Source organism: Rhyacophila brunnea, unplaced genomic scaffold, assembly GCF_057557595.1.
Source record: "Rhyacophila brunnea isolate RB1 unplaced genomic scaffold, BYU_Rbru_1.0 scaffold_13, whole genome shotgun sequence".
Lineage (NCBI taxonomy): Eukaryota > Metazoa > Arthropoda > Insecta > Trichoptera > Rhyacophilidae > Rhyacophila > Rhyacophila brunnea.
In genome coordinates this window covers 29758327-29785602 of record NW_028232785.1, presented here as the reverse complement: position 1 = coordinate 29785602, position 27276 = coordinate 29758327, and the positions used below count along the sequence as shown (strand labels likewise).

At 34.7% G+C, this 27276-nt stretch overlaps 2 protein-coding genes across 2 annotated transcripts in view; both read left to right on the top strand.

The window, feature by feature from the left end:
• Positions 1–27276, top strand: part of LOC147077210 (uncharacterized) — a 332131-nt gene that overhangs the window by 35490 nt on the left and 269365 nt on the right. The gene's annotated exons all lie outside the window — the stretch shown is intronic.
• On the top strand, positions 977–8653 carry LOC147077222 (uncharacterized). The gene is made up of 4 exons (XM_085941463.1): positions 977–1183; positions 3237–3392; positions 5046–5204; positions 7874–8653. The coding sequence occupies exons 1-4, from the start codon at positions 1037–1039 to the stop codon at positions 8639–8641; spliced, it is 1230 nt and encodes a 409-aa protein (XP_085797589.1). The 5' UTR covers positions 977–1036; the 3' UTR covers positions 8642–8653.

Genomic DNA, 27276 nt, shown 5'->3' with positions numbered 1-27276 from the left:
TAAGTATGGGGAAATGAATGGAAAATTATAGCTTGTGATAAAGACCTAAGCTTTAAATAACCTAACCAATTTCGCATGGTTGCATGTAAATTGTACATAAAACATTTCACCGTGGCATAGTTCGCCGTCAGCTTTCTAATCGGAAAGACATGACCGTATACTACACGGGCTCCAATAATATTAAATTCAATATAAACATTATTTCAATTTTCATACCTACCTACCTATATGTCAAAATTCATGGATTCAAGAATGAAAACCTAACCTAACAAATAATCCAGTACCTATTTCGGCTATTTTCAAATTTTGTTTGCTGCTGGCTTCCTGTAAAGTGTAAACCGACAAGTAGGTACCCTATTTTAATTAATTATTAGACAATATGTATTTTATGTCAGTACTATAAGAACCAAAGAGATTAGACGGTCTTTATTATACGGCAATTTATATTTCCCATAAAAAAAAATCACGGGGAAGTCTGATGTTTGCGATTTTATGGACACTATAGATGAACTTTCATTGCCTGTCATTGTCTATATATAGAGTGCTCATACTGACGCGTCTGTCATATTCACTTGTCGGAGTACCTATTCTTAGTTTCAGATTATTTTATCGTATCTTGGAGACCTTGAAGTTCGTCTAATTTAGTGGTTCCGTGTTATTAATAGTTGGAAGTGACGATCAAAGTAAGTAAATCAATTCTTCTGTGTATAATAATATTATAATACACTTGGAAGTTTGTCAATGTGACAGTCGATTCCACACGACAATAACTAATAACTTATTTATACTCTTCAGTCATTATAGAATACCAAACTCTGCTCGCAAGTACGTTATCAATAAAAAATAGTATGGCAGTGGACCACTCGTTGCTTGTAAGTGCAAAAAGTTATGCTCAGGCTTTATTAATCTAAAGATGGAGGTCCTTTGGCTCATTACATGATTTTTTTTTCATGTGGCAACACACGGGTAACATGTCACAATGACAGGGTTTTTAAGCTGTCCTCGTCACATTTACCCTTAAAACTAAATCGCAGATATGGATGTAAAGCCTGAATGTAATTTAGACAGATCTGATGAAGGGGGTCAGACATGGTTTGATGTACCAATAATTAAACATCCGAATAGCTTGGAGCTTATTCACGTTAAGCAAGAGAGTGTCACCGAATCCAGTTATAGCTTTAAGGTTAGTTTATTAAAAAAATAGTTTTCATTGTTCCGCCAAAAGTATCTGTTGAATATCGTAGCTGGATGAGGCTTGTGTATATGATCGTAGGTACATACCTACAAGGTATTTTAAAAAACTCTTTTTCGTCATACAATTTGATAGTTAAAATTTTTATTATATTATTCTACAATGCCCTAGTACAGGGATGGTTAACCTTTTTATACCTAACGCCCACGTTTGTATCACGGTTAGTAGTAAAACTCACTAACCGCCCACCGGTTCCACAGTAATGGTGATTTATTAAATAGGGAGGTAACTTTACTTTATAAAATTTACAAGTTAAAGCATAATATGATAATAATTACTGACCAAATAATACTTTATGCCAGATTTTTGCAAAGTTTGGCAGAATAAATATTTATAAAACAACTTACTGTAATAAATAAGTGTAAATCTATCTTTTTATTTATACTTACTTTGCAAACTTACATACAAGCATGGAATCTGATGAAATTAGATTTAATTAATTAAATTATTGTGAGATCCCTTGAGACTGATGCCTCTACGGCCCACCATGAAAGCTGGAACGCCCACTAGAGGGCGGTAGGGACCAGGTTGACTACCCCTGTTCAAGTATTATACGGCAGCGGCGGGAAGTAGAGGTAAAGGTATTATTAAGTATTAACCAAGCCTGTTTTTATTTGCTTGATTTGTATTGCAGCCTACCTCGGGACAGTGAGGAAAGAGAATAAATGTCAAACTCCGCTTTGTATTACTAAGACGTATGTACTTTACATTACTGTCGTGCAGTAGACCTTTTGCGCACTACAGTTTGGTGTACAGCTCTTACAGTATTGAGACTTTGATGATTTATGTTCTGTGTAGGTCACCCTCAAAGTAGTCGCCAATACCACATTTCGAAATCGCCAAAACAGCTTCGTTTCATTGTCTCATAATATTCAGGATATAATATACACCATACAAAAAAGAAAAACAAAACACAAAAGGCTGCAGAAAGCATATTTTTTTTTTGTTTTTTGAGATACTTCGAACTATCCATTTAGGTGTCAGTGGGATCATAGTGGATTTGGCTGATATACTTTAACTCGGCAGGTAGGTATATTATGTGATAACGCATATGATGGCCAGGTGTTAACGCGTCGGCTTATCAAGTGTACGGTATCGGGCTCGAATCCGGTATGCTTCAAATACACATGTTTCTGAATGTGAGCTGGGAATCAGAGAATTCAACTAATATTTTGAGCTCGTGGTTAATATCTAGTTCTCATAAAAACAATAATCTGTTAATACAACTTAAGCCTCGATCGTATTGAGATACTTTACAACTGCTTGTCGGCGAATTCACAATATGCTTGTAAACTCGCTCATTGTCGTCATCGAACTAGCTAACAACCAGATTGTAAACAATCTACCGAGAAAAGATGAAAGCCGGCTACTTTACACGCTACGCGCTACACGCTGGCGTGTGGGCTGATATGCGTTTGCGCAGTAGAGCGATATTGGCGACCTCCCGGTAAAAAATATGTCCTGTTAAAATTGTACCAAAAATGACGGTTTCAACACGCTAGCTAGTTGGCTTCTAATCGAGTGGAAAGTTTTGTGTGTCATCATCACATTCGCACTTGCCGATTCGCCCGCTTTGGTAGCTCAATGTCATCAAGACTTTACTTCCACTTTGTGGAAGTTATTGCATTGGCGAAAACTTCATAATAGGCGATTATTTAAAGCTTACCTTCTTAAGAAAAAATATTTTTAATTGGATATTGACGTAGGTATTTATATATATATATACATATCTTATTTAAACTGATCGTTAAATTTTATGTCGTCGGTAGGCTTTTAAAGTTTCGTCGAATTAGTGTGAGGTTATCAGTATGTAATATATTAATATCTTTTATTTCCCGTAAGAGCCGTAATTATACCTGACAAGTGTACTCTTTTTCTCAGATCTCCACAGCCTACCTCTTTCCAAAATTCACCCTTCGCCACTGTGTTATTGTATACTAGTATAATTAATAAATGGTTTCATTGTTCTGTTTTTTGTTTTCAGGATCCCGTAACTGGCAATACTAATATAAAACATGAAAGTGAAGTTCACCCAGTTGACATCAAACGCGAATTCATTTCAGAAGAAATGCTCCCATTCTGCGACGAATATGCTCAACCTGAAAGCTCGTCATCAGCTGACCACAAGCCAAAACATCAGGTGACTTTAATTGGATATTATATGATCGTAATGTCTAGAACCTAAGTCATACTATACCAGATCCCAGTGGCGAAGAATGAAGGTAGGCTGTTAAAGCTATACCTCAGTTGAGGCATGGTCTACAAAGATCGTGGCTAGGCGATGCACGAATTGCGGGTCGCGGGTGCAAATGACGCATGCCGAACGAAATATAATTTGTCATATAAATCCATTGACATGACATGCGTCCATTTAATGTTCTATTTATTGTTCTATTAGTAACAATATTAATATATTCATTGGCATGTTTTCTTTTTCAAGTAAATGGGTAACGTTTTTAGTCATCTTAACACGATTTAAGAATTAATACCCCCATCGCCATAACGAAACAAATTGACGTATTCACACCTCGACGTTCGCTCTTCGAATGCCAGCGAGTCCAAAATTTCGTCGCGCCTATAGTTGAAAAGTGCATACTACACTTTGGCACTCAAACATATTACTTTTCATTGAACTAAGACTACAAATAATTTTATTATAAACTGTGTTGGTTAGTTTTTAAAAAAAGTTAAACACTGACCAAACCAAGCCATATAACGTCGTGGGTCCCAGGATCGACTCCTGGGTCTGGTAAGTACACAATGTTTTTCAATGTGTGTATATAAGTCAGAGTATGGACTTTACAGGTTTAGCAAGTGGCTAACATCAATTTCACGTAAAAACAAAATCTGTTAATACAAAACCTCCACTCTTTGGAGGCCCATAATATGATCTTATTAGGATTGGACATGGTAAATGACCGGACCGAGCCATGTCAAATATTCGTATATCTATAAAATATCTAAAATTATGTCATGATACCATATACAATTTTTGATATTTTATAGATAGAAGAGGATTTTTTATCAATTATGGTTTGGATAGGCAGGGCTTATTGAATTAAAAAAAATGTTTAATTAAAACAAATAAGTGTGACTGATAAAGTGTGTATTATTTTTGTCAAACAATCATAGCATACCTAAACTATTATGGTTTGGTTAGGAAGGGTTTTATTGATTTGTAAAAACCAACCAACACAAATTGTATTCTTAGTTTAACGACAACAAATAAGTGTTATAGGTCTCTCAGCTAGAGTTGGTGCGAACACAGATACGAAAGATTGTGTGTATACGTGCATTTCTGAGGCAACGGGCATTGCACAACGTCTACGGGAAAAAGCCGTTTGTCTTGCTGACGCCTACTTATAGCGTTTATAGCGAAAAGGGGACAACGTGCTGTCGATTTAAAAAAAAAATAACATCCTTTTTGTAAACAATGCGTCTGTGTGAGTATTGCTTCGCATCAAATCTTGGTAACACATCTATCTATACTGACAACATTTAGTGTGCACTATTTATATCGAATCTTAACAGCCTACCTCCACCCTCAACATTACCATATACATGTGCGTATGAACACCATACAACAATTTTATTATTATATTAAACACTATCGAAAGATTACTGACTTATACTATAACACTGTTGTGTTATATTAAAAAGCGATTCAGTATTATAATACTTAATATATTTTTAAATTTTCAAATAGATAACGAAACCAAGTAATGGTTATATCTGAATTTGTCATAACAATGTATACTATTTGCATCAAGTGTTATTATATTGTTATTTTCAGAACTCAGAAACGGGCTTGATCAATATAAAATCTGAAATTGATTACCAGTCAATCGACGTCAAGGACGAGTTTGTTGCTGAGACGAAGCACCACATCAATTATGATGACACCCAAGCGAGTTGCTCTGATCCAGAATACAAGCCAGTTCTAGTTCCACGGGTACATATTACATATCATATGATAAATTATTTATAATTTAAATACTATTAGGTATGTGTTTCTTCAATACGTATCTGTGGTAGATTGACAATGTACCTAATTCACCCATTTATGACAATCCCACGAGATATACGTTTTGGTGTAACATCAATATTTGCATGATTTGTGAACTCTTTATATGACGCCAATTAGTTAGTAATTAGCGTAAGAATTGGTGTAAATATGGCCGCAGCACGTATATATAATATGTACATATTATTACAAAGTCCGACGGGAGTTGAACCTGTAACCACTGGATTAACTAGTAGTTTTTACATGAAATGCTTATCAAATTGAGTTAATTGTTGGCTATCTGTTTTTGTGTTTTTAAATTAATTAAGAGCGGACATGCTCAGCGTAAGTCATATGGTGCTTTTATTGAATTTTCAAAGCATGATCCTGAATATTCCTTAAACGTTGTAGATAATCTATTTATATAATTTTGAAGCTTTATTATCCTTTATATTTATTTTAAGCATTTGATGACTGCATAAAGTATTTTTATGACGTAAAATAGTATTCTTTTAAACCTCTCGCTCTATTTTTTTAGAATATAGTCATATTTCAGTACATGCATGTGTAGTGGTATTAAGATTTTTTACATTTATTAATTTTTAAAAGCATTTATAAAACCATTAGTATAATTTATGTCGACATTACCATAGTGAAATATTTACGATAAAAAATTAAATTGATTATCTGTGATCCCAAATTTTACAAGAATTAGAATACTATTTTATGTAATAAAAGTACTGTATGCAGTCATCAAATGTTTAAAATAAATATAAAGGATAGTAAGGCTTCAAAATTATATAAATATATTATCTACAACGTTTAAGGAATGTCCAGGATCATGCTTTGAAAATGCAAGAAAAGCTCTATTTTGACCTACGCTCAGCATGTCCCCCCTTAAGTGTCATAATTACAAACCAATGCCCGAATAACTCCAAATGTTATTTATAACATTAGAGCAATGATATAAGTACTAACTATTTCATGACATCAACACATTATTCCTTGAATAAAATAAAATTTTATTATACCTATAATCATGAATGAAAGATGTCTTATAAAGGATTTGTTATCTTGTTGTTTTTATTTAATAAAACGCAATTTTTTATAGTACTTATTCCACTTTTAATTAGTATATTTGGACCGGTTTCGTTCGATTCCCACTGAGGCGGACGAAACCGGTCCAAATATACTAATTAAAAGTGGAATAAGTACTATAAAAAATTGCGTTTTATTAAATAAAAACAACAATACAATGCAGTTCCACCATGAATTGACAGTTAACAAAATAAAAGGATTTGTTATCATTATATAGACCAGTTTCTATAATTAATGAGCATATAAATATTATGCCGGCGCTCCATTGGCACGTAAGTCAGACGATTTACAGTCATCGGTCTTTTTTTTCGCCTGGAGCACCCCAGATCTGCGGACTTTTTAATCCGCAAACCAGTGTCGTTGGATATCAAACATGTTGATATTTTACTCTCCAAGTTGCCAGACTTCGTCCGTCGATCACTATGAAAATTCGATTTGACATCAATACGCGATAATTTGGACCGGAAAAAAAATCTGTAATTGTTTTAAACATTTTCATTGATTAATTTTTTAAATTACACATTAGAAAATGAGAGATTTATCAATTATTTTTTTATTTGTATTTATTAAAATCATAAAATAAAAAGTAAAACTTGTGTTGTTTTCACTGCTATATTATGTTACGCAAGTCGACATATAAATAACACAAAATTATGGGATTATCGGAAGACATTACGATAATCGCAACTTTTGACTTTTGACAGCTTGACTTTTTTATTCGTTCGTTGATGAGTAGCAGAGCATAGACAAATCGGACGATTTATTGTCCTCGGACTTTTGGCTCGCCAATGGAGCGCTGGCATTCGAATGTAATTTATCTACTACGATTTTTTACAAACAGAAAATATTCAAAATGTATGTGTATGCTTTCTCCTTCACATAGTAGGTTTTTAGGTGTTTTAATTTGTTATATTATAAACAAGAATTAACTGTATTCACTGTCAGTGTGCATTTATCATTGGTCAGTATGCTTAGTGCTTCAAGAAGCCGAAAGTTTAAATCCGGGTCGCAAAAAATGACTCAAATGAAATAATACAAAACTTAAATCAACTAAAATTTTAATTTAGATTTTACCAAGTACCCTCGGTTGATGGTATTATTATTTTTAAATGGTCTGCTATTTTAGATGGCCGTGCGGATTAAGCGTCAGGCTTTAGCGCCGTGGGTCCCAAGTTCGAATCCTGGGTCTGGCAAGTAAACATATTGTTTTCAATTTGTGTATGAGTCAGAGTATGGACCTAATTGGTTGAGCAAGTGGCTGACATCCATTTCTCTTAAAAACAAAATCTGTTAATACAAACCTCAACTTCGTGGAGGTCCATATTACCCTTTCAAGATCAGACATTATTTTTTTTTCCCAAGATGTGTGTACTTTTTCTGTACATAATAATTAATTCTCTTTTTTGGTATTATTTCTACGTTAAGTGATTTTTCACCTTATATAACTGGCTTATTTTGAACAATCACTAATTGTTTCAATTTTATTAAATTCTAATACATCAAAATTTACCTTTTTGTAGATATCAACCCACAGTTGCATCTCGGAATTTCAAAATAATTATGAGAGTCCTCTGACTACAGAAACTTCTGAAAACCTCGTTCAACGAGAAGAGAATGTCAAACACACAGCACAGTCAAATTTACCCAAATTACAGGAAATGTCAAGTAGTAGCAAAAAAACATATGCATGCGATACTTGCTCATTAAAATTCGCTCGTCTCGGTCACCTTACAACACATAAAATGACACATACTGGTGAAAAACCTTATCAATGCGATACATGTCCATATAAGTGCTCACATCTCGGAAATCTAAAAACACATAAACTTACGCACACCGGAGAAAAGCCTTATAAATGCGATATTTGCACATTCAAATGTTCACAACCCAGTCATCTTAAAACACATAAAATGACGCATACCGGTGAAAAGCCATATCAGTGCAGTGTTTGTTCATTTAAATGTACGCGCCCCAGCCATCTCAAAACACACAAATTGATACATACTGGAGAAAAGCCGTACCAATGCGACATTTGCTCATATAAATGCTCGCATCGAAGTCATCTCAAAACACATAAAATGACACATACCGGTGAAAAACCATATCAATGCGATGTTTGTTCTTTTAAATGTGCGTTGCCACGCAATCTGAAAACGCATAAGATGACACATACTGGTGAAAAACCGTACAAATGCGATGTGTGCTCGTTTAAATCCACGCAGCTCAGTAACTTAAAAACACATAAAATTACACATTCTGTAAGAAAAACATACTTTAATTGTAAATAAATACTTTGTCAATCCGATATAGACTGTGTTACTTCAATACATAATACCCCGTTTACCCGTGCATGGATTTACTGTTGACAGTAAGTATTATTGCGGCCATAAAAAGAAAATGTTTGGTTGAACATGTATTATCCTGCAGTTGGCAAGATAGCATGCATGAATTAAAAAGTTTGAAAGCTTCTGAATTGTCATTCAACCTACTGGAAATAAACCGAACAACGAACGAATTTACAGGTTGACCGATTTTCACTACCCGTCAAATAGTACCATAAAATGACAACACCGCGTCTCGCTCACTCTTAAAGAATGAATTGGAGAGACAGTCAGCACTTTTATGTGTAAACAATATTATTGTCACGATAGTTTAAAATAAGCACTATTGCTGCCAGTAAATCCATGCACGTGTCATCATCATTATCAGCCTGAATCTATCCACTGCTGAATGAAGGCCTCTTCAAGCTGCTTCCACTTATCTCGGTCCTGTGCATTGCGTTGCCACGTACTTCCGCATAACTTTATCATTTCATCGATCCAGCGGCCTCTAGATCTACCTTGCGGACGTTTTGTACTTCTTGGATACCACTGGATGACTAGATTTGTACAACGATTGTCTCTTCTTCGAGCTATGTGTGCAGCCCATCTCCATTTAAGGCTTTTAATAAACTCTATTACATCACAACCCTTGTCTGCTTCCTTATCTACTCATTCTTCTTTTTGTCCTTTCGCGTTATGCCCAGCATGCACCTCTACATATCCAGTTGTGCTAACCTAAGTTTCTGGATCTCTGTTTTACGGAGGGTAGGGGTTTAAGGGTCCATGTTTCACACGCATATGTGATCACGGGAAGCACACACTGGTTGAACACTTTGCGCTTTAGGCACAGTGGAAGGTCACTTTTGAAGACATTATTCAGGCGGCCAAAAGCACTCCAGACTAGCTTTACTCTGCGAACAATTTCATCAAATATACATCCATCTATAGACACTTGTTGTCCCAGATAGATGTAGCTTTTCACCTGTTCGAGCGGAGTGTCATTGATGAGGATCTCTTTTTGGCCCGTAAAGCAGTTGAACATTACTTTCGTGTATGCGTAAGTGCATGTACGTGTACAGGTGGTATAACTTTATTGTTGACTTACGATATTACTTTCTATTCGTGATGGTAGGTTTTAATCTTCAAGCAAAAAATGCGACATGTATGTATGTGCAAAAGCACTGTAGTGCGGGGTATATTATAATAAGATAGCTGAATATTTTACAAATATATAATGGAGTTATTTTATATTATTATCATTATGAATACCAACCAGTGGCAAAGGTTGGATGTCGGCTATTAAGGTGCTACATAAATAGTGCACACTAAACTTTGTCAGTCATACCTATTTTGTTTCCTTAAAGTAATATTAAGAATAATTGCAGATATTGCTGGTCTGTTTTAAAAATTCAATTAAACCCTGCCATTTTTAGACAGGATACGTATGAGTTTCGCAAAACGCCGCCGCGCCGCGCCCGCCAAACCACTACGGCCGAGCACTACGGATCTAAACAGTCTATCTCCACCCATTGCCACTGATTTTTCAATTTCAATTTTTTTAAATTTATTTATTTTTAACATATTGTGGACATTACAAATTATTATAAGTTTAAGATGTTCACAACATGACATTTAGAAACAAAGAAATATAAAACAGTATTACATAAAAAAAGAGGTAGATACCTAGTATGTTATGAAACAGTAGAAATATGTACATACAAAAATATTAATTAGATAGGTATATGTAAGTACACCGGATGAGTTAAGCAAACCTTATTATAAAAATTTATAAAATAACGTCCACTTATACTCATCCTCACGTAGGTGGAATATATCAACACCCGATGCAATTTCGTTGAACATAGTTATCGCCCTCCCAATTGGCATTACCAGTGGCAGGTTGCTTCTGCACCTTGGGAGAATAAACAACTGATGTTCTCTATTTCTAAGATAGCTATCAGGGACACACAGGTCAACACTGCCCAGAATGGCAGAGTTCTCATTTATACCTCGTATTAGTCGAAAAAAATACGTAGCTAAATAAAGATTTCTTCTAAATTGCAAACTGCAGTATGTAAGCATGCCTAAGAGAAAGTCAGTTGGATAAAGCCACGGATAGTATCCGTACAACCTCATATAAAGGAGTCTTAAGAATTTCTTCTGAACCCTCTCCACCATAAGGCCATACTTCAACTGATGCGGTGCCCAAACAATAGTGAAAATAGCATGTGATGGACTGTGTAATAGTCTATGGGCTGACAGTGATGTTTTGTGAATGTATTTTACGACAGAAATATTTTTTCTTTCTTGTGGCCAGGGGGATGAAAGTTCCATACAGTCAAATTTTCGGTCACGTGTTTTTTTTGTGTTTGGTCGGCTTTTCGCCAGATGGCTGAATAATAATTATTTTTGGTTAATAAACAAGATATTTTATTCTTATCTATGGTGTTGAACCAAGGTTAGCCAATCATCGATCAGGGTGAAGTTTATCCGAACTAGCAAATTATTTCAAATTATTCAGTAACGTTTGACATTTCCAATTGCCAACTGCCATTTATTTTGCTTTGAAAAATTGAAATTACAACGTTACGCATTTTATTATTAATTATATTTTATTGTACTTGTCTACCAGAATAATATTATAACATTGGTATGTATTGTCTATTACTTCTGTTAATTTTGTTGTACAAGACAACTGTTTGATATATTAGTGTAAAATAATATACCATCCCATGAGAAACATAATTTGATCTTACTTTGAATACTGATAAAAATAGTGCTATGCCAGTTATTTCAATATGAATTAACTACTCGAGCAGTAACACAATGCATATTATTTGATGCAATTGAGGGGTTTTCGAAATCAATGGAATATTATAACGTTTCGTACTAAACCGAACATTTTCAAAAATTTGACAATGCAAGTTAAGCATTTTAATCTTTCGGTACCTATGTCATACAATAGTATTCGATGAAATTGATACTTCCAAACAATTATTACCTATGTGATATTCCAGATTGATTGCAGATCATTCCAGAATTTCAAGATGCCTCGTCATTGCTGGGTACCAGATTGCAAAATTAAGGGAGTGATCTGTCATGCATTACCAAAGGCAGACTACCAACGACGGCAATGGATCAATTTAATCGGCAATAGTACAATTAAACTGTTAAAATCACCTGACAACGTGGGAGTGTGCAGAAATCATTTTCTCCCGACAGACTACTGTGGAAAGAAGCTAAAAATGGGTGTGTGTCCATCTCAAAACTTGACAACCCCATTATCAGATAGTGATTCAAACATAAATCTGACGGAAGAAAATGATCCTTCCACTCATAGAATAGTATTAAACTTTGAAGCACGCGGTATTTCTGATAATTATTGTAGTGTGATTCCCTCTGAATCGCCTATTATTGATCTTGCGATTCCCTCTGGATCATCGTCTAATATTGATCTTGCGATTCCCTCTGGATCATCGTCTAATATTGATCTTGCGATTCCCTCTGGATCATCGCGTATTATTGATCTTGCGATTCCCTCTGAATCATCGCCTAATATTGATCTTGTGAGCCCTTGCAGTCCAGTAGCAATACCTGCTTTTATCAAAGGTGAGTGATTTAAACATCTATTTTTATTGAAAATTAGATTAATCTCATATTATTTGAAACTCCAATCCACCTTATGCATTTTACATTTACTTATATATTATAACATAATGGGTGCATGTACCTAAATAACACGTTTGGATATCCATACATTAAATTATAATCATATTGTCAATTATTTTTACTAGCGAGACAGACTGGCGAGAGCCAGCTTGCCCAGCTAGTTTATATGATTAAGCTAGAATTTACCTAGTACCTCATACCTATATACTATGTTGACATGTTGCTAAATAATATTGTATTAATTTGTATGTTTTTAAAATATTTCAAATGCCGTATAATGTGTCTTGCAGATCGTACACCTGAAAATTTTCCTATGAATCTGACGGCCTTGACACCCAAGGCTCGAATGTATTGCCGCAAGTGTTTGCATTTGGAAAAATACATCCGACGAAGAAATAAGACGAACTTCAAGCATAGGATAAAGGGGGCAGAAAAATTTGCAGATTCACTAACCTTCGTTCAAGCCACCAAAGGCCTGTCAAAAATACAGCGAGACTTTTTCAAACTCCAATTAAAATCATGTAATTTAAAACCTAAAGGGCGACGCTTTACCGAAAGAGACAAAGTCTTAGCCCTCACTTTACTTAAGCAAAGTGGAAGAGGATATAAATTTCTGTCAAAACTTTTTACGTTACCATCTATCCGAACTTTGCAAACATTATTATCATCTGTTCCTATCTCCACCGGTATCTCTGGTGTCATTATTTCTCAATTAAAATCAATAGTTAGTGGTTTTACTGACCATGAAAAATATTATACACTCATGTGGGATGAAATGAGTTTACAACCGCACTTAGATTATAATAAAAAAAGTGACTTGATCGAAGGTTTTGAAGATTTTGGGCATCTGCGTTCTAAAAAAATTGCAGATCATGTCCTTGTCTTCATGATACGAAGTGTGGCTGGTAATAAAAAGCAGCCAATAGCGTATTATTATTGTGAATCTGCAACTAAGTCTGCTCAATTAGTTCGTTGCATTAAAGAGGTTTATAAGGCAGTAGTCTCCACAGGTATGCATTGTTCATAATATAATTATAGAAATAATATCAGTGACGAAGGGTGGAGGTAGGCTGTTAAGATCCGACATTAATAGAGCACACTAAACTTTGTTAATCATATGTATTTATTTTTATTGAACAAATTAATTCTTAATTCAATGAAATCAAATAAGTATGAATGACAAGTTTAGTTGGCACTATTTATGTTGGATGTTAACAGTCTACTTCCGCCCCTCGCCACTGCATTATATGAAGAAATATTATATATTTTATTATTGCACGTATTCTAATTGAAAGAAACGCATTCCAAAATAAATGATTTCTATGGATTTTGAAAGAGCTTTTGCACAAAATTATATTTTGAAGTAGAATATGTATTTTCAGTTAAAACATGTGTATTATACCTGTATTATATATTTTACAGGTATAAAGATAATCGCAACAGTATGCGATCAAAGCGCGACGAACATTGCTGCTTTGAAAAGTCTACGTGTCAATACAGAGAGACAAAGAGCCGATACCGGATATGAACGTATGTATTTATTACCTGTGTATATGTCAAATTAATTCTAATATTTTACATATTATTATATGCTTTTCACTTATTCGTTTTATTCTCAGGTATCACAATAGAAATTATCAAAGGACAAGAGATTGTCGCCCTCCTTGATGTGCCTCATTTATTGAAAGGGATGAGAAATAACTTGATGACAAAAGACCTTATGTATTTCGATGGCAAGACAATTAGGTACGCATCGTGGAAACATATTATTGATCTGTATAAGATAGATCAGGCGAACGTCGGCAATTTGAGGCTCATTCCCAAAATAAATGAGACACATATTTTTGCATCGAAAATGAATAAGATGAAGGTGTCGACTTGTGCCCAAGTGCTAAGCCAGAAATTTGGCAGTCACCTGGTGTTCTGTGCCACACAAGGTAACTTGGTTTTATATATTATGTAACTAATTCAATAACATTTAACTCAAAATCTGATTATTTTTATAACAGTATATTAAAATAAATTAAAAAAGCATTTATAATTTTAAAGTTATCAGTTATGCCATCATGGATTAATTAAATATTTCCACCTGAATTAACCCTGCTGCAAAGTCATTCAAATTTATTTAATTACATATAAGAGTAATTTCCAAATTATAAAGTATACATGGAAGTACACCGAATTAGCTAGGCGAGTAGATACTATTTTCAGAAGATACTGAATATCTTTTTATTTCGATTCCAGGGGTAGTGATGCCAAACGGACAAATCATCCCAAGAGAAGCTGAATACACCGGCAAAATGCTATTGTTTTGGGATGAAGTTTTTGACTCTGTGAATGGAACCTCACTGAAACCACATCCGTATTGGAAAACGAAAAGGGTTTGCGCTTCAAAGGAGTCATTACACCGAAAGGAGTCATTCCACCGACAATTCTGGTTTGATAGTATAGTAAAAATTAGACAGATGCAATTTGTAGACCAACATAAAAATCCAGTACCAAAGGTGCCATCACTTCTGAATTGGGAAAAAACTTTGGCTGGTTGCATTAAAATATTGGATATATTGCATGATGTGGGATTTGAGTATGTAGCTTTTCGTAATTTCAACCAGGATTCGCTGGAAAATTTCTTTGGCAGTATAAGAAGCCACAATTTTCGTAATGTCAATCCCACACCATGTCAATTTTCAGGATCCTTTAAAAGCCTTTTGATTAACAATTTAATGTCTAGATATTCCATCAGAAATAATTGTGAGAAAGACGATGCTGATGGTCTTTTTGAGAATTTATTAGGATTTTTAAAACAAACCGATGAAACCCCACAAAACCTTGATGAAAGCATTTCAGGCGTAGTTTCAGAGGATTATTTGGAAGATAATTTAACCTCTACGAATGGTAAAATGTACACTGCTGGTTATGTTATTCGTAAAATTTCAAACTCTTGTACGCATTGTAAACGCGACATGAACACCGAGCCTACCAGCAAGCACGCTAACGTAGCTATGCGAGAATTCGGAAAGGATAGAAAATTAAAATATGCCTCTGACAATATGCTTGACTGCTTCAATTCAACTGGAAAATTAATTAGAAATTATTTATCAGAAAATGCTTCTACGCATAATATTCAGGCAAAATTAAGAACCAAAATTCTTCAGAAAATTGATTTCACCGTTTTTTCGTGCCCTCTCCATAAAGAAGAGATTAAGGATAGATTCATAAAATGTATGCTTTCTTTACAAATACATGCTTTCTGTACTACTGCAAATAAAATTCTAAATGGCAAATTAAATTATTCGGGGAGAAATAAAGTTTATTTAGCAGCTGGTCAAAAATATAATAGTAGGCGAAGAAGGCCTGTGCGATAATATTTGTTTAACAATAAAATTATTTGTACAGATTTTACACTAGTACCTATGTACTGGTAAATAATTTTTAATTTTACTCCAGTTGTTTACTACAGTTGTGATTTAAGTTACATATTGCGTTTTTCTAATTTTTATGCTCTGGTTATTCACTTTATTTTGGGGGATTTAACAACATTCGCAGTGCACTGACATTGACACCTCATGACAGTTATTCTATCTCTTTTACAAGGTAAAATTAAAATGTAATTATTATTGTCAACCATTATATAAAATAAAATCATATATTTATTTAAATTGAGATGTCAATGTCAAACCATTGAGGCTGCATTTTTTTTAAACATTTTTTGAGAGTAATGAGGAGATATGGCAGCGGACCATGATTCGTCAGATCCGAGACGGAGGAGCGACATTGGCCCTGGCTCAGCCAAATGCTACGGAACGCCCAAAACAAAAAGATAAGTGAAGAAGCCTATATCGTAATGTTTATTTAGAATTAGTATCATTTGCACATTTTTTTAAAATCAATAATGATGGATAATGTTTGTTCTCAGTTGTTTTGTAGTTGCATTTTGCATCTATCACTTTTTTCTTCATTGAATATTTGCGATAATTGACATATTACGGAGTGAGTTATTATTTGTTCATTTATTTTTATAGTTAACATGTTGGAACGGTGGCCGTTGCAGCCTCCCATCACATCCAACTGGACATGGCTCGGCTGCGTGCTACATATGCATCAATGGATTCTCAAGCGAGTCCGGTTTTACATCGTCCACTCGAGGCGCAGGAGCGACATTGGCCCTGGCTCAGCCAAATGCTACGGAACGCCCAAAACAAAAAGATAAGTGAAGAAGCCTATATCGTAATGTTTATTTAGAATAAGTATCATTTGCACATTTTTTTAAATCAATAATGATGGATAATGTTTGTTCTCAGTTGTTTTGTAGTTGCATTTTGCATCTATCACTTTTTTCTTCATTGAATATTTGCGATAATTGACATTTTACGGAGTGAGTTATTATTTGTTCATTTATTTTTATAGTTAACATGTTGGAACGGTGGCCGTTGCAGCCTCCCATCACATCCAACTGGACATGGCTCGGCTGCGTGCTACATATGCATCAATGGATTCTCAAGCGAGTCCGGTTTTACATCGTCTACCTGAGGCGCAGGAGCGACATTGGCTCTCGCACAGCCAAGTGCTACGGAACGCCCAAAAAAAAGTAAATGAAGAAGCCTATATCATGTTTATTTAGAATTAGTATCATTTGTACATTTTTTAAAAATCTAATACTGATGGATAAATTTTTTTTACATGCATTTTGCGTGTGTCTTCATTTTACTTCTTTCAATAATTACGATAATTAATATTATTTCGGAGTGATTTATTATTTGTTTTTTACTTTTACTTTTATAGTAAATATGGAACAGCCATCGATGCAGTCTCCCATCACATCCAACTAGACATGGCTCGGCTGACAGCGGACTTGACGTTAGAAGATGCAAGAAGACAGGCGAGCAATAGTGATTAAAATAATTGTAGTGTTTTCAGTGATCAGTTATAATTTATTATAATATAAAACAAACGGCTCTCATGTAGGAAAGCCTACCTGTCAAATTTCATAGACAACTACAGAAAAATATCTATCGTGTTGTTGTTATAATATATAGTGAAATCATGTCCTTATTAATGTGCCGCATAGATCCTTAGTTACAAAGGCAAAATATAATATAAATATTTAAATGATGTTCCAAGAAGGATTAAATTTTATTCATCGTAAATGATTATTATATTATGCCGTGGTTGTCTATGAAATCTGATGGGTAGGCAGGCTTTCCTACATGAGAGCGAAACATAGTTTAATAATGTTTCCATTTATTTTTTTAATACTCGTATCAGTTAAACAAACTACTTACTCAATAATAATGTTTATAATATTTAATTTCATGAATGTTAATATTTTACTTGATAACTGTTACTATAATTATTGATTTTAAATTTTATAAATAAATGTGTGTAATTTATATAATTGCCTTTTATTTATTTCGTTTCCCATGCCTGAATATGAAAATAAATTCAAATTTGGTGGGCTTTTTAATTTTATTTCAAAGCCTTTACCATAGATGGTGCTGTTTTAGTGGGAATACTTTTGTTAGCCTCTTTCGAATCTATTTACGTATATTATCTATGCTTGTGGCAACACTTTAATAAAATGAATTGGTTGTCAGGAAGCTGTTAGAAAAGCGCAAACATGGAAGTAAAGCATGAATGTATTGAAGACCAATCTAATGAAGAAATGCAGAGTCGTTTTGATCTGTCAATAATTAAACAACAAAACTTCTCGGACGACCGTATTCACGTAAAGCAAGAGAATGTTGACGACTCCAGTTATAATTTTGAGGTTAGTTTATAAAAAAAATAGTTTCAATCGTTTTCCTATAGTTTCTGTCGAATATCGTGAATATTGTTAAGCTTAAAACCTACATACCTAAATGTATATATTATACAAATGTATACACAAACTAATTGAGATCGTAGACCCTACATGATGTGCGCTACCTTCCTACCATTTGACAGCATCGGTTTTTTACAAAAATGTATTCTTTGTTAGAAAATATCGTCACCGTTCTAGCAGAAGACACTAATTCGAAAAAATGACAAAATGTTCCTTATTTAAAACTTTACCGTCTGGAAACCTTCTTAATAATTAAACAGTCTTTATTTTAAAGTCGTCCCTTTTACGATTACTTAATAAACTCACATGATAGACCATTTCAAACATTTTAACAACTTCAAAGTCAAATTACTCAAAACTAGTATTCTCCAGTTAGTGTGTTCTGCCAGAACAAAGATGATATTATAGGTGCATACTATAATACAGTTATATCATACAGTTTATTACTGTCAGTTTAAATCACGCAAGCTAACGTCAGTAACAACATGCTTATGAACTCGAATGTGGTTGTTTTTTTTTATCTCGTTTTTGTCAATATTCGGTTTAGATTGAACCGTTATTTTTTACAACACAAAATGACGTTCTATCAGGCATGTACTTAGTTCTCAGTGCCTTTCTCTCACTTTTTTTATTAAATAATGTCAAGCACACTTGAGAGGGTGGATACCTTAGTTTGGATATCTGCTCATGAGACGTTACCGGGTGTAAAAAACTGCTACTGCTTCATACCCAAACGTATGGCCTCGTGATACGTTCGATTAAGACCGAGTGTGGTGCAGGGCGGGTGGGTTTGGATGGATCTATGTTTGTCTTCTGATATACTTCTGGCCATGCACACATATTTGGACGTAACCAGATTGACTCCTGCCACCACACCAGTCAATTTTGTCAACTTGACTTCCAGTGTAAAAGAGAACTACACAGTGACGTCCCTGGCCAAAATGTCGCCCCTAGGCAGCGCCAAAATGCCACCCCATTTTTTATACTTGCAGTATTTTTTATCATCCTTCCATGGCTCCAATATCTAAGAAAAGTGTTGTATGGATACATTACGAACAAAATATATACCACTAAATCTAATTTAAATGCCATCTCTACTTCAATAGACAATATTGTGACTCCACGGTTTTCAGATGCATTTAAATATACACCTGACAACTTTCTAAACTCGCGAGTGACTGGCAAAAATATTTGGAAAAATTTATTAGGTAAACATGTACCTACCGATAATTCAAATATAATTCTCAAATCTGCACGTGTCATTGCTGGTCATCAAGGATGTGACTACCAAGAACAACGGAAGTAAACTAGACATAGTAAACCCGACAAAGAAACACTCCGGTTAAACATTTTATGTTAATTAATACATTTTGTATCCAACCAGTGAGCTGATTTTTAATTGGAGAGATATTTCCGCGATTACCAAGTTTAGGTACCTATGTCTATGTATACCTAATGATTCTTCTCGATTTGCCGCCCTTCGAGTAACTGCCGCCCCAAGCGACGCTCAATCTGCCTACCCCCACAGGACGTCACTGGAACTACAGGATGCAAACCACATCCACTGAGAATGTGCTCTAATAGAGAAGTGATGTTCAAGTCGCTACCAGCTGTTGAGTCCAGCGAGCCGTCCGATCCGAAGGCTGATTTTGTTGTTATTTTGTAGTTATTGCGGACGTGAAGATCTATTCAAGTAGTTTTAGTGTGTCCGTATTGTTTTAGCTTTGTTTTTGTATACCCATTAAATATTTTTATTAACTAGAATCATTCTTTTTGTTCACCGTGCTTCTTTCTTCCATGGGCACTTCATTAGAAAGTCTCAAAAGTCACTCGAATCTGTAGCTCTCCCGAGACATTCTCAGACTTTAGAAAAATTCCTGATGCTTCACCCAAACGTAGGGCTTCTTGATACGCTTGATATAGATTGAGTGTGGTATACCTACGCTCACAATGTTCAGAATTATCCCCAATATAAAGAACACCAAGAATTTCACAACATTTTTTTTGATTGTGGAATATTGCAGTCTCTCAATTTTGGTGTTAAGCATGGCACTCGTATAGTATGTGATTTCATACTGGTATTGGTAAAACTTCTCTCTTATATTTTGTAGGTATTACCTAGGTATGTTTTTGATTTTAGGATTCTGCAACAACCATTACCGATATAAAACAAGAAAATGATCTTCACTTAGTTGACATCAAACGCAAATTTGTTGAAGATGCAATGCACCCATTTACCGATGATTATTCTCAACGTGAATGCTCGTATTCTGAATTCAAGTCAGAATTCCATGTAAGTTTAATTGTATATGTGATGTCAAGGCCCATGTCCCCCACAAGGAGGGAGGGGTAGAAATGGTTTTATCCTTGAAGAATGATGATAATTCATGTCGAATTTTATTTTATAATTATTTTTACTATGTTTCCTATCCCGCCGTGGGTCCCAGGTTCGAATACATCCACGATGGCCGCGCGGCTTAAGCGTTGGACTATCACGTCGTGGGTCCCAGGTTCGAATCCTGGGTCTGGCAAGTACACATATTGTTTTTCAATTTGTGTGTGTCAGGGTATGGACCTAATAGGTTGAGCAAGTGGCTGATATCCATTTCTCGTAAAAAACAAAATTTGTTAATACAAACCTCTACTCTGTGGAGGCCCATATGATCCTATTAGGATTGGACATGGTCGGAAATAAAATGTTTCCTGACTTTAAAAATGGTTCAATATGTCGAAGATCGCATGTTACTTGGCTACCACAAGGGGGTTGCGATTATAGCTTCATAAAATGAAGCTGAGTGCCGATAACTCATTAAATCATCCGGATTTTATTTAAAAGTACAAAAATCGCTAAGACTACACGAAATACCCTTAATTTGACCTCAAATAACCCTAGGGTTTTTCGGAATACCGTTTGGATAACACCAATTTAAATAATTACAAGATAAAAAGAACTTTTTATATAAACGTTTTTAAATTTTCTGTTGAATCATATAAACTTGACTTGACTAGCTTAAACGATCAAAAAAATTGTATTTGATAAAAGTAATACTGAAATTTTGACTTTTCATATTGATTTTCATAGTAACACACGTACCTATGTATTAATAATTTAGTAACTATGACCCCAGATCCCTAGTAACCAATAATAGTGGATTGGATCACGGATTTCTTCCGAAATAACTTTTCATACAGAATTAACTGAAAATAAATTCAATTCTACTTAAAGATGCAAACTAAAAAAATGCATTGGCATCGTGTTCTGATATAATCTAAAAGTTTCAAATGTCTTGCTAGTCGGGAAGTAAGTTAAAAATCGATTGCAAGATTTGTAGCGGACAAAGAACCATCGGACAAATAAGAATACGAGCTAATAAAAACGTTGTAAAAAATCACACTGCACTTCACCTTAGCTATAGGTAGTGTGGGGGGGGGGGGGGGCGCCAAACATCTTGGTCTGTGGGGCCGCTTCCCGATATGGGGGCGATGCAAGGGCCATTCCAAGATAGGTACATTTGCTATGTGCGGTAACAAAACACACAAAAACTGTTTGCTGATATCCAAAAATCGAGTTTTGAGATAATTGCAATTAACCACCGGAGCTTTGTTTTTTTGTAATTAGAAGAATATTGTTATAATAAATATTGACCCCCTTGAATATTAATGAGTGAGTCGATTTACATTATTTTTAAAACATAGTATAATAATACTCCTAAGGCTGCAGACAAACAGCACACTATGAGAAATAGAGCTACCTGGTTGGTTAGAAAGGCCTCAGTGACCTCCCGTGGGAGTAGGCAGATTGAGCGTCGCTTGGGGGCGGCAGTTACTCGAAAGGACGCAAATCGTGGAGAATCTATATTTGGCATAATTATATAGAAATAGCTACCTAAAATTAGTAATAACGAAAATATATTTCCATTAAAAAAATCAGCTCACTGGTTGGAAAAAAAATGTATTAATCAAGGCCTGAACAAAAACGATGCATGAGTGCGAGTGAGAAAGTATTCGGCACCCTTACAATCTCTGCGACACGTGCTAGAGTAAGATAAAAGGTCTACTAGCTACAAGCCAGTTTCCAAAAGTATCGCCATCAAATCGGGGCGAAACGCTTCACATAGCGTCGACAACTTGCGAGCTCGTGTTGCTAAAATTGATATTTTTTGTGTTAAACATTAAGTCAGTGGTAAATATTTTTGGTTAATTAAGTAGAAAAGATGGTTCTGTGTGTTGTCTTAAAATGTGGTAGCCATACTGATAAGCAAGAAGATGGTATTACGTTTCATAAGTAAGTTGATACATGTTCGTGATAATTTATTTGTATTTTATTATATATTTTAATATCAGTGACCTAGTGTTTCTTTAAAATAACTTTAATTATAGATTTCTTTATCTAATGGTTGCATTTTGATCGCTTAAAAATACTATATAACGTAAAAAAAATAGAAAATTATATTTTAATTCTGAGCGTCTAGTGCGAGCACTTTGGGCGAGCACTAGCGAAATGGTCTATGGTCTCGAACATTTTTAGACGAATGCGTTCGCTCGCTCACAAACCAAACGCAAGGCACGCGGCTTCATTTAGCAATGCAACGGGTGGCGTCTAGATGTATCTATAGTCTAAGGTATTAATTAACTAATACTTATTTGGCGCTGCCCAGAGACGGTATTTTGTCTAGGGACTTCCCTGAAAGGCCTTGATGACAAAAAATTTTGGAAAATTATTTATTGAAAAATGAATCACACCAACAGTCAACTGTTGTCAATGATTTTTACATGGTTTGAAGTAATTTTTGATAGCCAACTATGTTTTCTTTATATAGATTCAAGGTTCAAATAGACTATATGACGATCGGGCACATATATGCTAAGAGCGTTTTAGTGTATATGATCAAATCTATGCCATTCCGACATTTATACATACATATTGTATGACGACTATGACATCGTATTTACACTCTGTGACACCCTGTGACACAGGACGCCAACATAAGAAACGGGTTTTTCGACATATATATGACGCATCGTCATAGAGTGTATTTGAAGCATTATGCCTTTAAAATCACTTGGTATATTTAATTCAAAAATGACAAAATTTCAAAATATGTTTATGACTCTAATATACTTAATATGGTCTGGAATTGTTTTATTTTGAGGCCTTACAACTTGATATTTCTCACTGATGAATACCATTCCAGGTTTTCTGTCAAATTCAACGAGGTACCTATTGGATGTTTTCATTTTTTTAATAACAATTATAACTCCGATGGCGCTTCTGCGAGGATTGATAATTACCTATACTGTCATTGTAGTTCAAAACCTACGTGTCCATTCTTCAAGATTATAGTTTTGTATTTCGGGCAGACAGTGACGTCCCTAGATAAAATGCCACGCCTAGGCTACGCCAAAATGCAGTCTCATTTTTATCATCCTTGCACGAGTCCAATATATAAGAAATATGTTGTAAGGACTAAGGATACATTACTAACAAAATATCAGACTAATTATTCGCAAATCTGCACGTGTCGTTTCTGGTCACCAAGGACGTCGAAGGGCAACGGAAGTAAACTAGATATCGCGAACCCGACAAAACCAGTGAGCTAATTTTTTTAATGGAAAGATATTTCCGTTGTTACTAAGTTTAGGTAGCTATTTCTATATATTCTAAATAAATTTCTTTGATTTGCTGCCCTTCGAGTAACTACCGCCCCCAAGCGACGCTCAATCTGCCTACCCCCACGGGACGTCACTGGGGGTACACAATATTAATGAGAAAGAATATAGGTACCTAATCAAAGAGATTGGAGTCCAATCTCTTTGAATATAATATTATTTTAAATAATTATGTCTGTCACGTGATATAATATACATAAAAATTTGTATCGTAAAGATAACGCACTTACAATGTTTGGGGACAATCGACATGCTTTGAGTCTTTTGGTTTTATGGGCTTATATTATAATCAAGCTCCAGGGGCCTTATGTTAACACTTGTGATATGAAGGCACCCGACGACATGACGTAATTGTGACGTAAGCTCAATACACGCTCGAGGCAAGCCGCCCAACGCACACGGCTCACTATAGAAATTATTATGCTGAAACACTTATTCGTGTATGGGGACATTAAATAACGCCAGTATTTGAGTAGCGTTAATTTCTCGAATGCTTTGACTCACTCCGGTAGTACGTCACAATGATGTCATATGACGTCATGTCGACCGGGCGACTTCAACTCGCAAGTTACAACATAAGGCCCTAGAACTGATACCACACCCAGCATTGTAAGCCAATTGTCATTCAATATGATTAGTAGCTATTTTTTTTAATTCGAAGTAGATAGACCACTTAATCACCACTTATCACCCGCGCGGCTTAAGCGTTGGACTATAAAGCCGTGGGCCATATTGTTTTTCAGTTTGTGTGTGTCAGGGTATGGACCTAATAGGTTGAGCAAGTGGCTGACATCCATTTCTCGTAAAAAACAAAATTTGTCAATACAAACGTCTACTCTGTGGAGGCCCATATGATCCTATTAGGATCGGACATGGTCGAAAGAAGATAGACCACTTAACTATTTTCTATGATAGAATTAGTGTATACCGTTTGCATTTAAGTATTAATTATTTTATTTCTTTTATTTTTTTAACTGTCAATTCATGGTGGAACTGCATTGTATTGTTGTTTGATTTAATAAAACGCATTTTTTTTGTAGTTCTTATTCCACTTTTAATCAATAAATAATCATTATAATATAATTATTCTTATTATATTAAGTAATATAATTTCTGTTGCTTTGGATTTTGTTTGATTAATATTGTTTTTAAAAATGTATTCAGTTGAAAATGTCTCTGAGGTGGACAAAACCGGTCCTAATTTATTGATTAAAAGTGGAATAAGTACTACAAAAAATTGGGTTTTATTAAATCAAACAATTATTTTATTGTTATTTACAGCACTCCGAAATGGGTTTGTTCAATATAAAATCTGAAGTTGATAATCAAGGAGTCGACATCAAGGATGAGTTTGTTGAAACGATGCGTCAAATCAATTATGATGATACCCAAGCCAGTTGTTCTAGTCCAGAATACAAGCCAGTCGTTGTTCCACAGGTACGGTAAATTAAATTTAGATTACGGCTTTCAAATATATGTATTTATAATATACCTACATATTGTGCTCAATTACAAATGCTATTTAAATTTATTTATAATATTAGCAGTAATCATACGGGTCTATGAATCTATTTGGAAAATTTGAAAAATGTAAAATCTCACAAAACAATACATTGAAGCCGTTATTAGGTTACAATGGGTACTGATTACCTTAAATGTGAGGCCTTCCATAATATGGAATTAGGATCAAATCACATATTGAGAAAAGAATATTTGATTCTCTATTCTCCAGACCCGTTATTAGTACACGGGACCCACAACACTATAGTCTGACACATTACCCACTCGGCGATCGTCGGCATGGGTGTGATGAGGTTTACTAGTAATATACATAATAAGTATATAATATATTATCTACCACATGCAATGAGTCACAATGCGGTAGTAAAATTGAAACGATCACAAATACGGACTTTGAGAAAACCACTTATTATATTGTGACCTCACCGGGAATCGAAACCGAAATACCTAGTGCCTTATCCATTGGATCACAAAAGCTAGTTCTATTACTAAAACAGCAGTTGATTTACAATGATCAGCCTTATTTTAAAAATAGTTCATGGGATGCACTTTGGATAAAAAGTGTTTTTACAAGCTTACATACTATTTCAATTAAATACCAAATTTTAATGGATATTTCAGAATCAGTTTTTTGTTGTTGCCAAGACGTTAAAATATATTTTTATTTAATGTGTATTGTATTACATGTAATATAAAATATTAAAAATGGCTGAATAACCTTAAATGAACCGTCTTTTTCCAAGATGGCTGCTGCAGCATAGCATGTAGGAGTGTGTACTAACACTAAGCATTGTATGAGAAGTCTCCACTTTATTGGAATTATTTCTAAGTTTAGGGTTATTTTTATCTTATATAAACAATAATTCATTGGAATCTTATTGAATCTAATACATCGAACTTTATATTTTTATAGGTTTCTACCCAGAGTTGCTCCTCGGAACTTAAAAATAATTTTGAAAATCCCCTGGCTGCCATAACTTGTGATAATCTCGACAAAAAGGATGGGATAGAACACAGGTCAAAGCCTGATTTTCCCAAATTACAGAAAATAACACATAACAGTAAAAACTTATATCAGTGCAATGTTTGCACATCAAAATTTTCTCGTCTAAGTCATCTTAAAGCACATACAATGACACATACTGGTGAAAAACCATTTCAATGCGATGTATGCGAATATAAGTGCTCACACATCGGTAATCTCAAAACGCATAAACTGACGCATACCGGAGAAAAGCCATATAAATGCGAGATTTGCTCGTTTAAATGCTCGCAACCTAGTCATCTTAAAACACATAAAATGAAACATACAGGTGAAAAACCATACCAATGCGATGTTTGCCCTTATAAGTGCTCATATCTCGGTAATCTCAAAACACATAAACTGACTCATACCGGAGAGAAGCCTTATAAATGCGATACATGCTCATTTAAATGCTCACAACCAATTCATCTCACTACACATAAAATGATACATACTGGTGAAAAACCACATCATTGCGATGTATGTCCATACAAATGCGCACATCTTAGTAATCTCAAAACACATAAACTGACGCACACTGGGGAAAAGCCGTATAAATGCGATACTTGTTCATTTAAATGCTCACTACCCAGTCATCTTAAAACACATAAAATTATACATACGGGTGAAAAACCATTTCAGTGCGATGTTTGTTCATTTAAATGTACGCGCTCCAGCCATCTCAAATCACATAAAATGACACATACCGGTGAAAAACCATATCAATGTGATGTTTGTTCTTTTAAATGCGCGCTGCTCCGAAATCTCAAAACGCATAAGATGACACATACCGGTGAGAAACCGTACAAATGCGATGTATGTTCTTTTAAATCGAATCAGCTTAGTAGTCTCAAAACCCATAAAATCAAACACACCATTGTTAAAAAAGAATGACAA

What these genes read in the sequence shown, in the direction of transcription:
- LOC147077222 (XM_085941463.1), top strand. Translation starts at nt 1,037, where the DNA reads ATGGATGTAAAGCCTGAATGTAATTTAGACAGATCTGATGAAGGGGGT. An exon ending in ACCACAAGCCAAAACATCAG is followed by an intron (nt 3,393 to 5,045) that starts GTGACTTTAATT and finishes TGTTATTTTCAG; the next exon opens with AACTCAGAAACGGGCTTGAT. An exon ending in AGCCAGTTCTAGTTCCACGG is followed by an intron (nt 5,205 to 7,873) that starts GTACATATTACA and finishes ACCTTTTTGTAG; the next exon opens with ATATCAACCCACAGTTGCAT.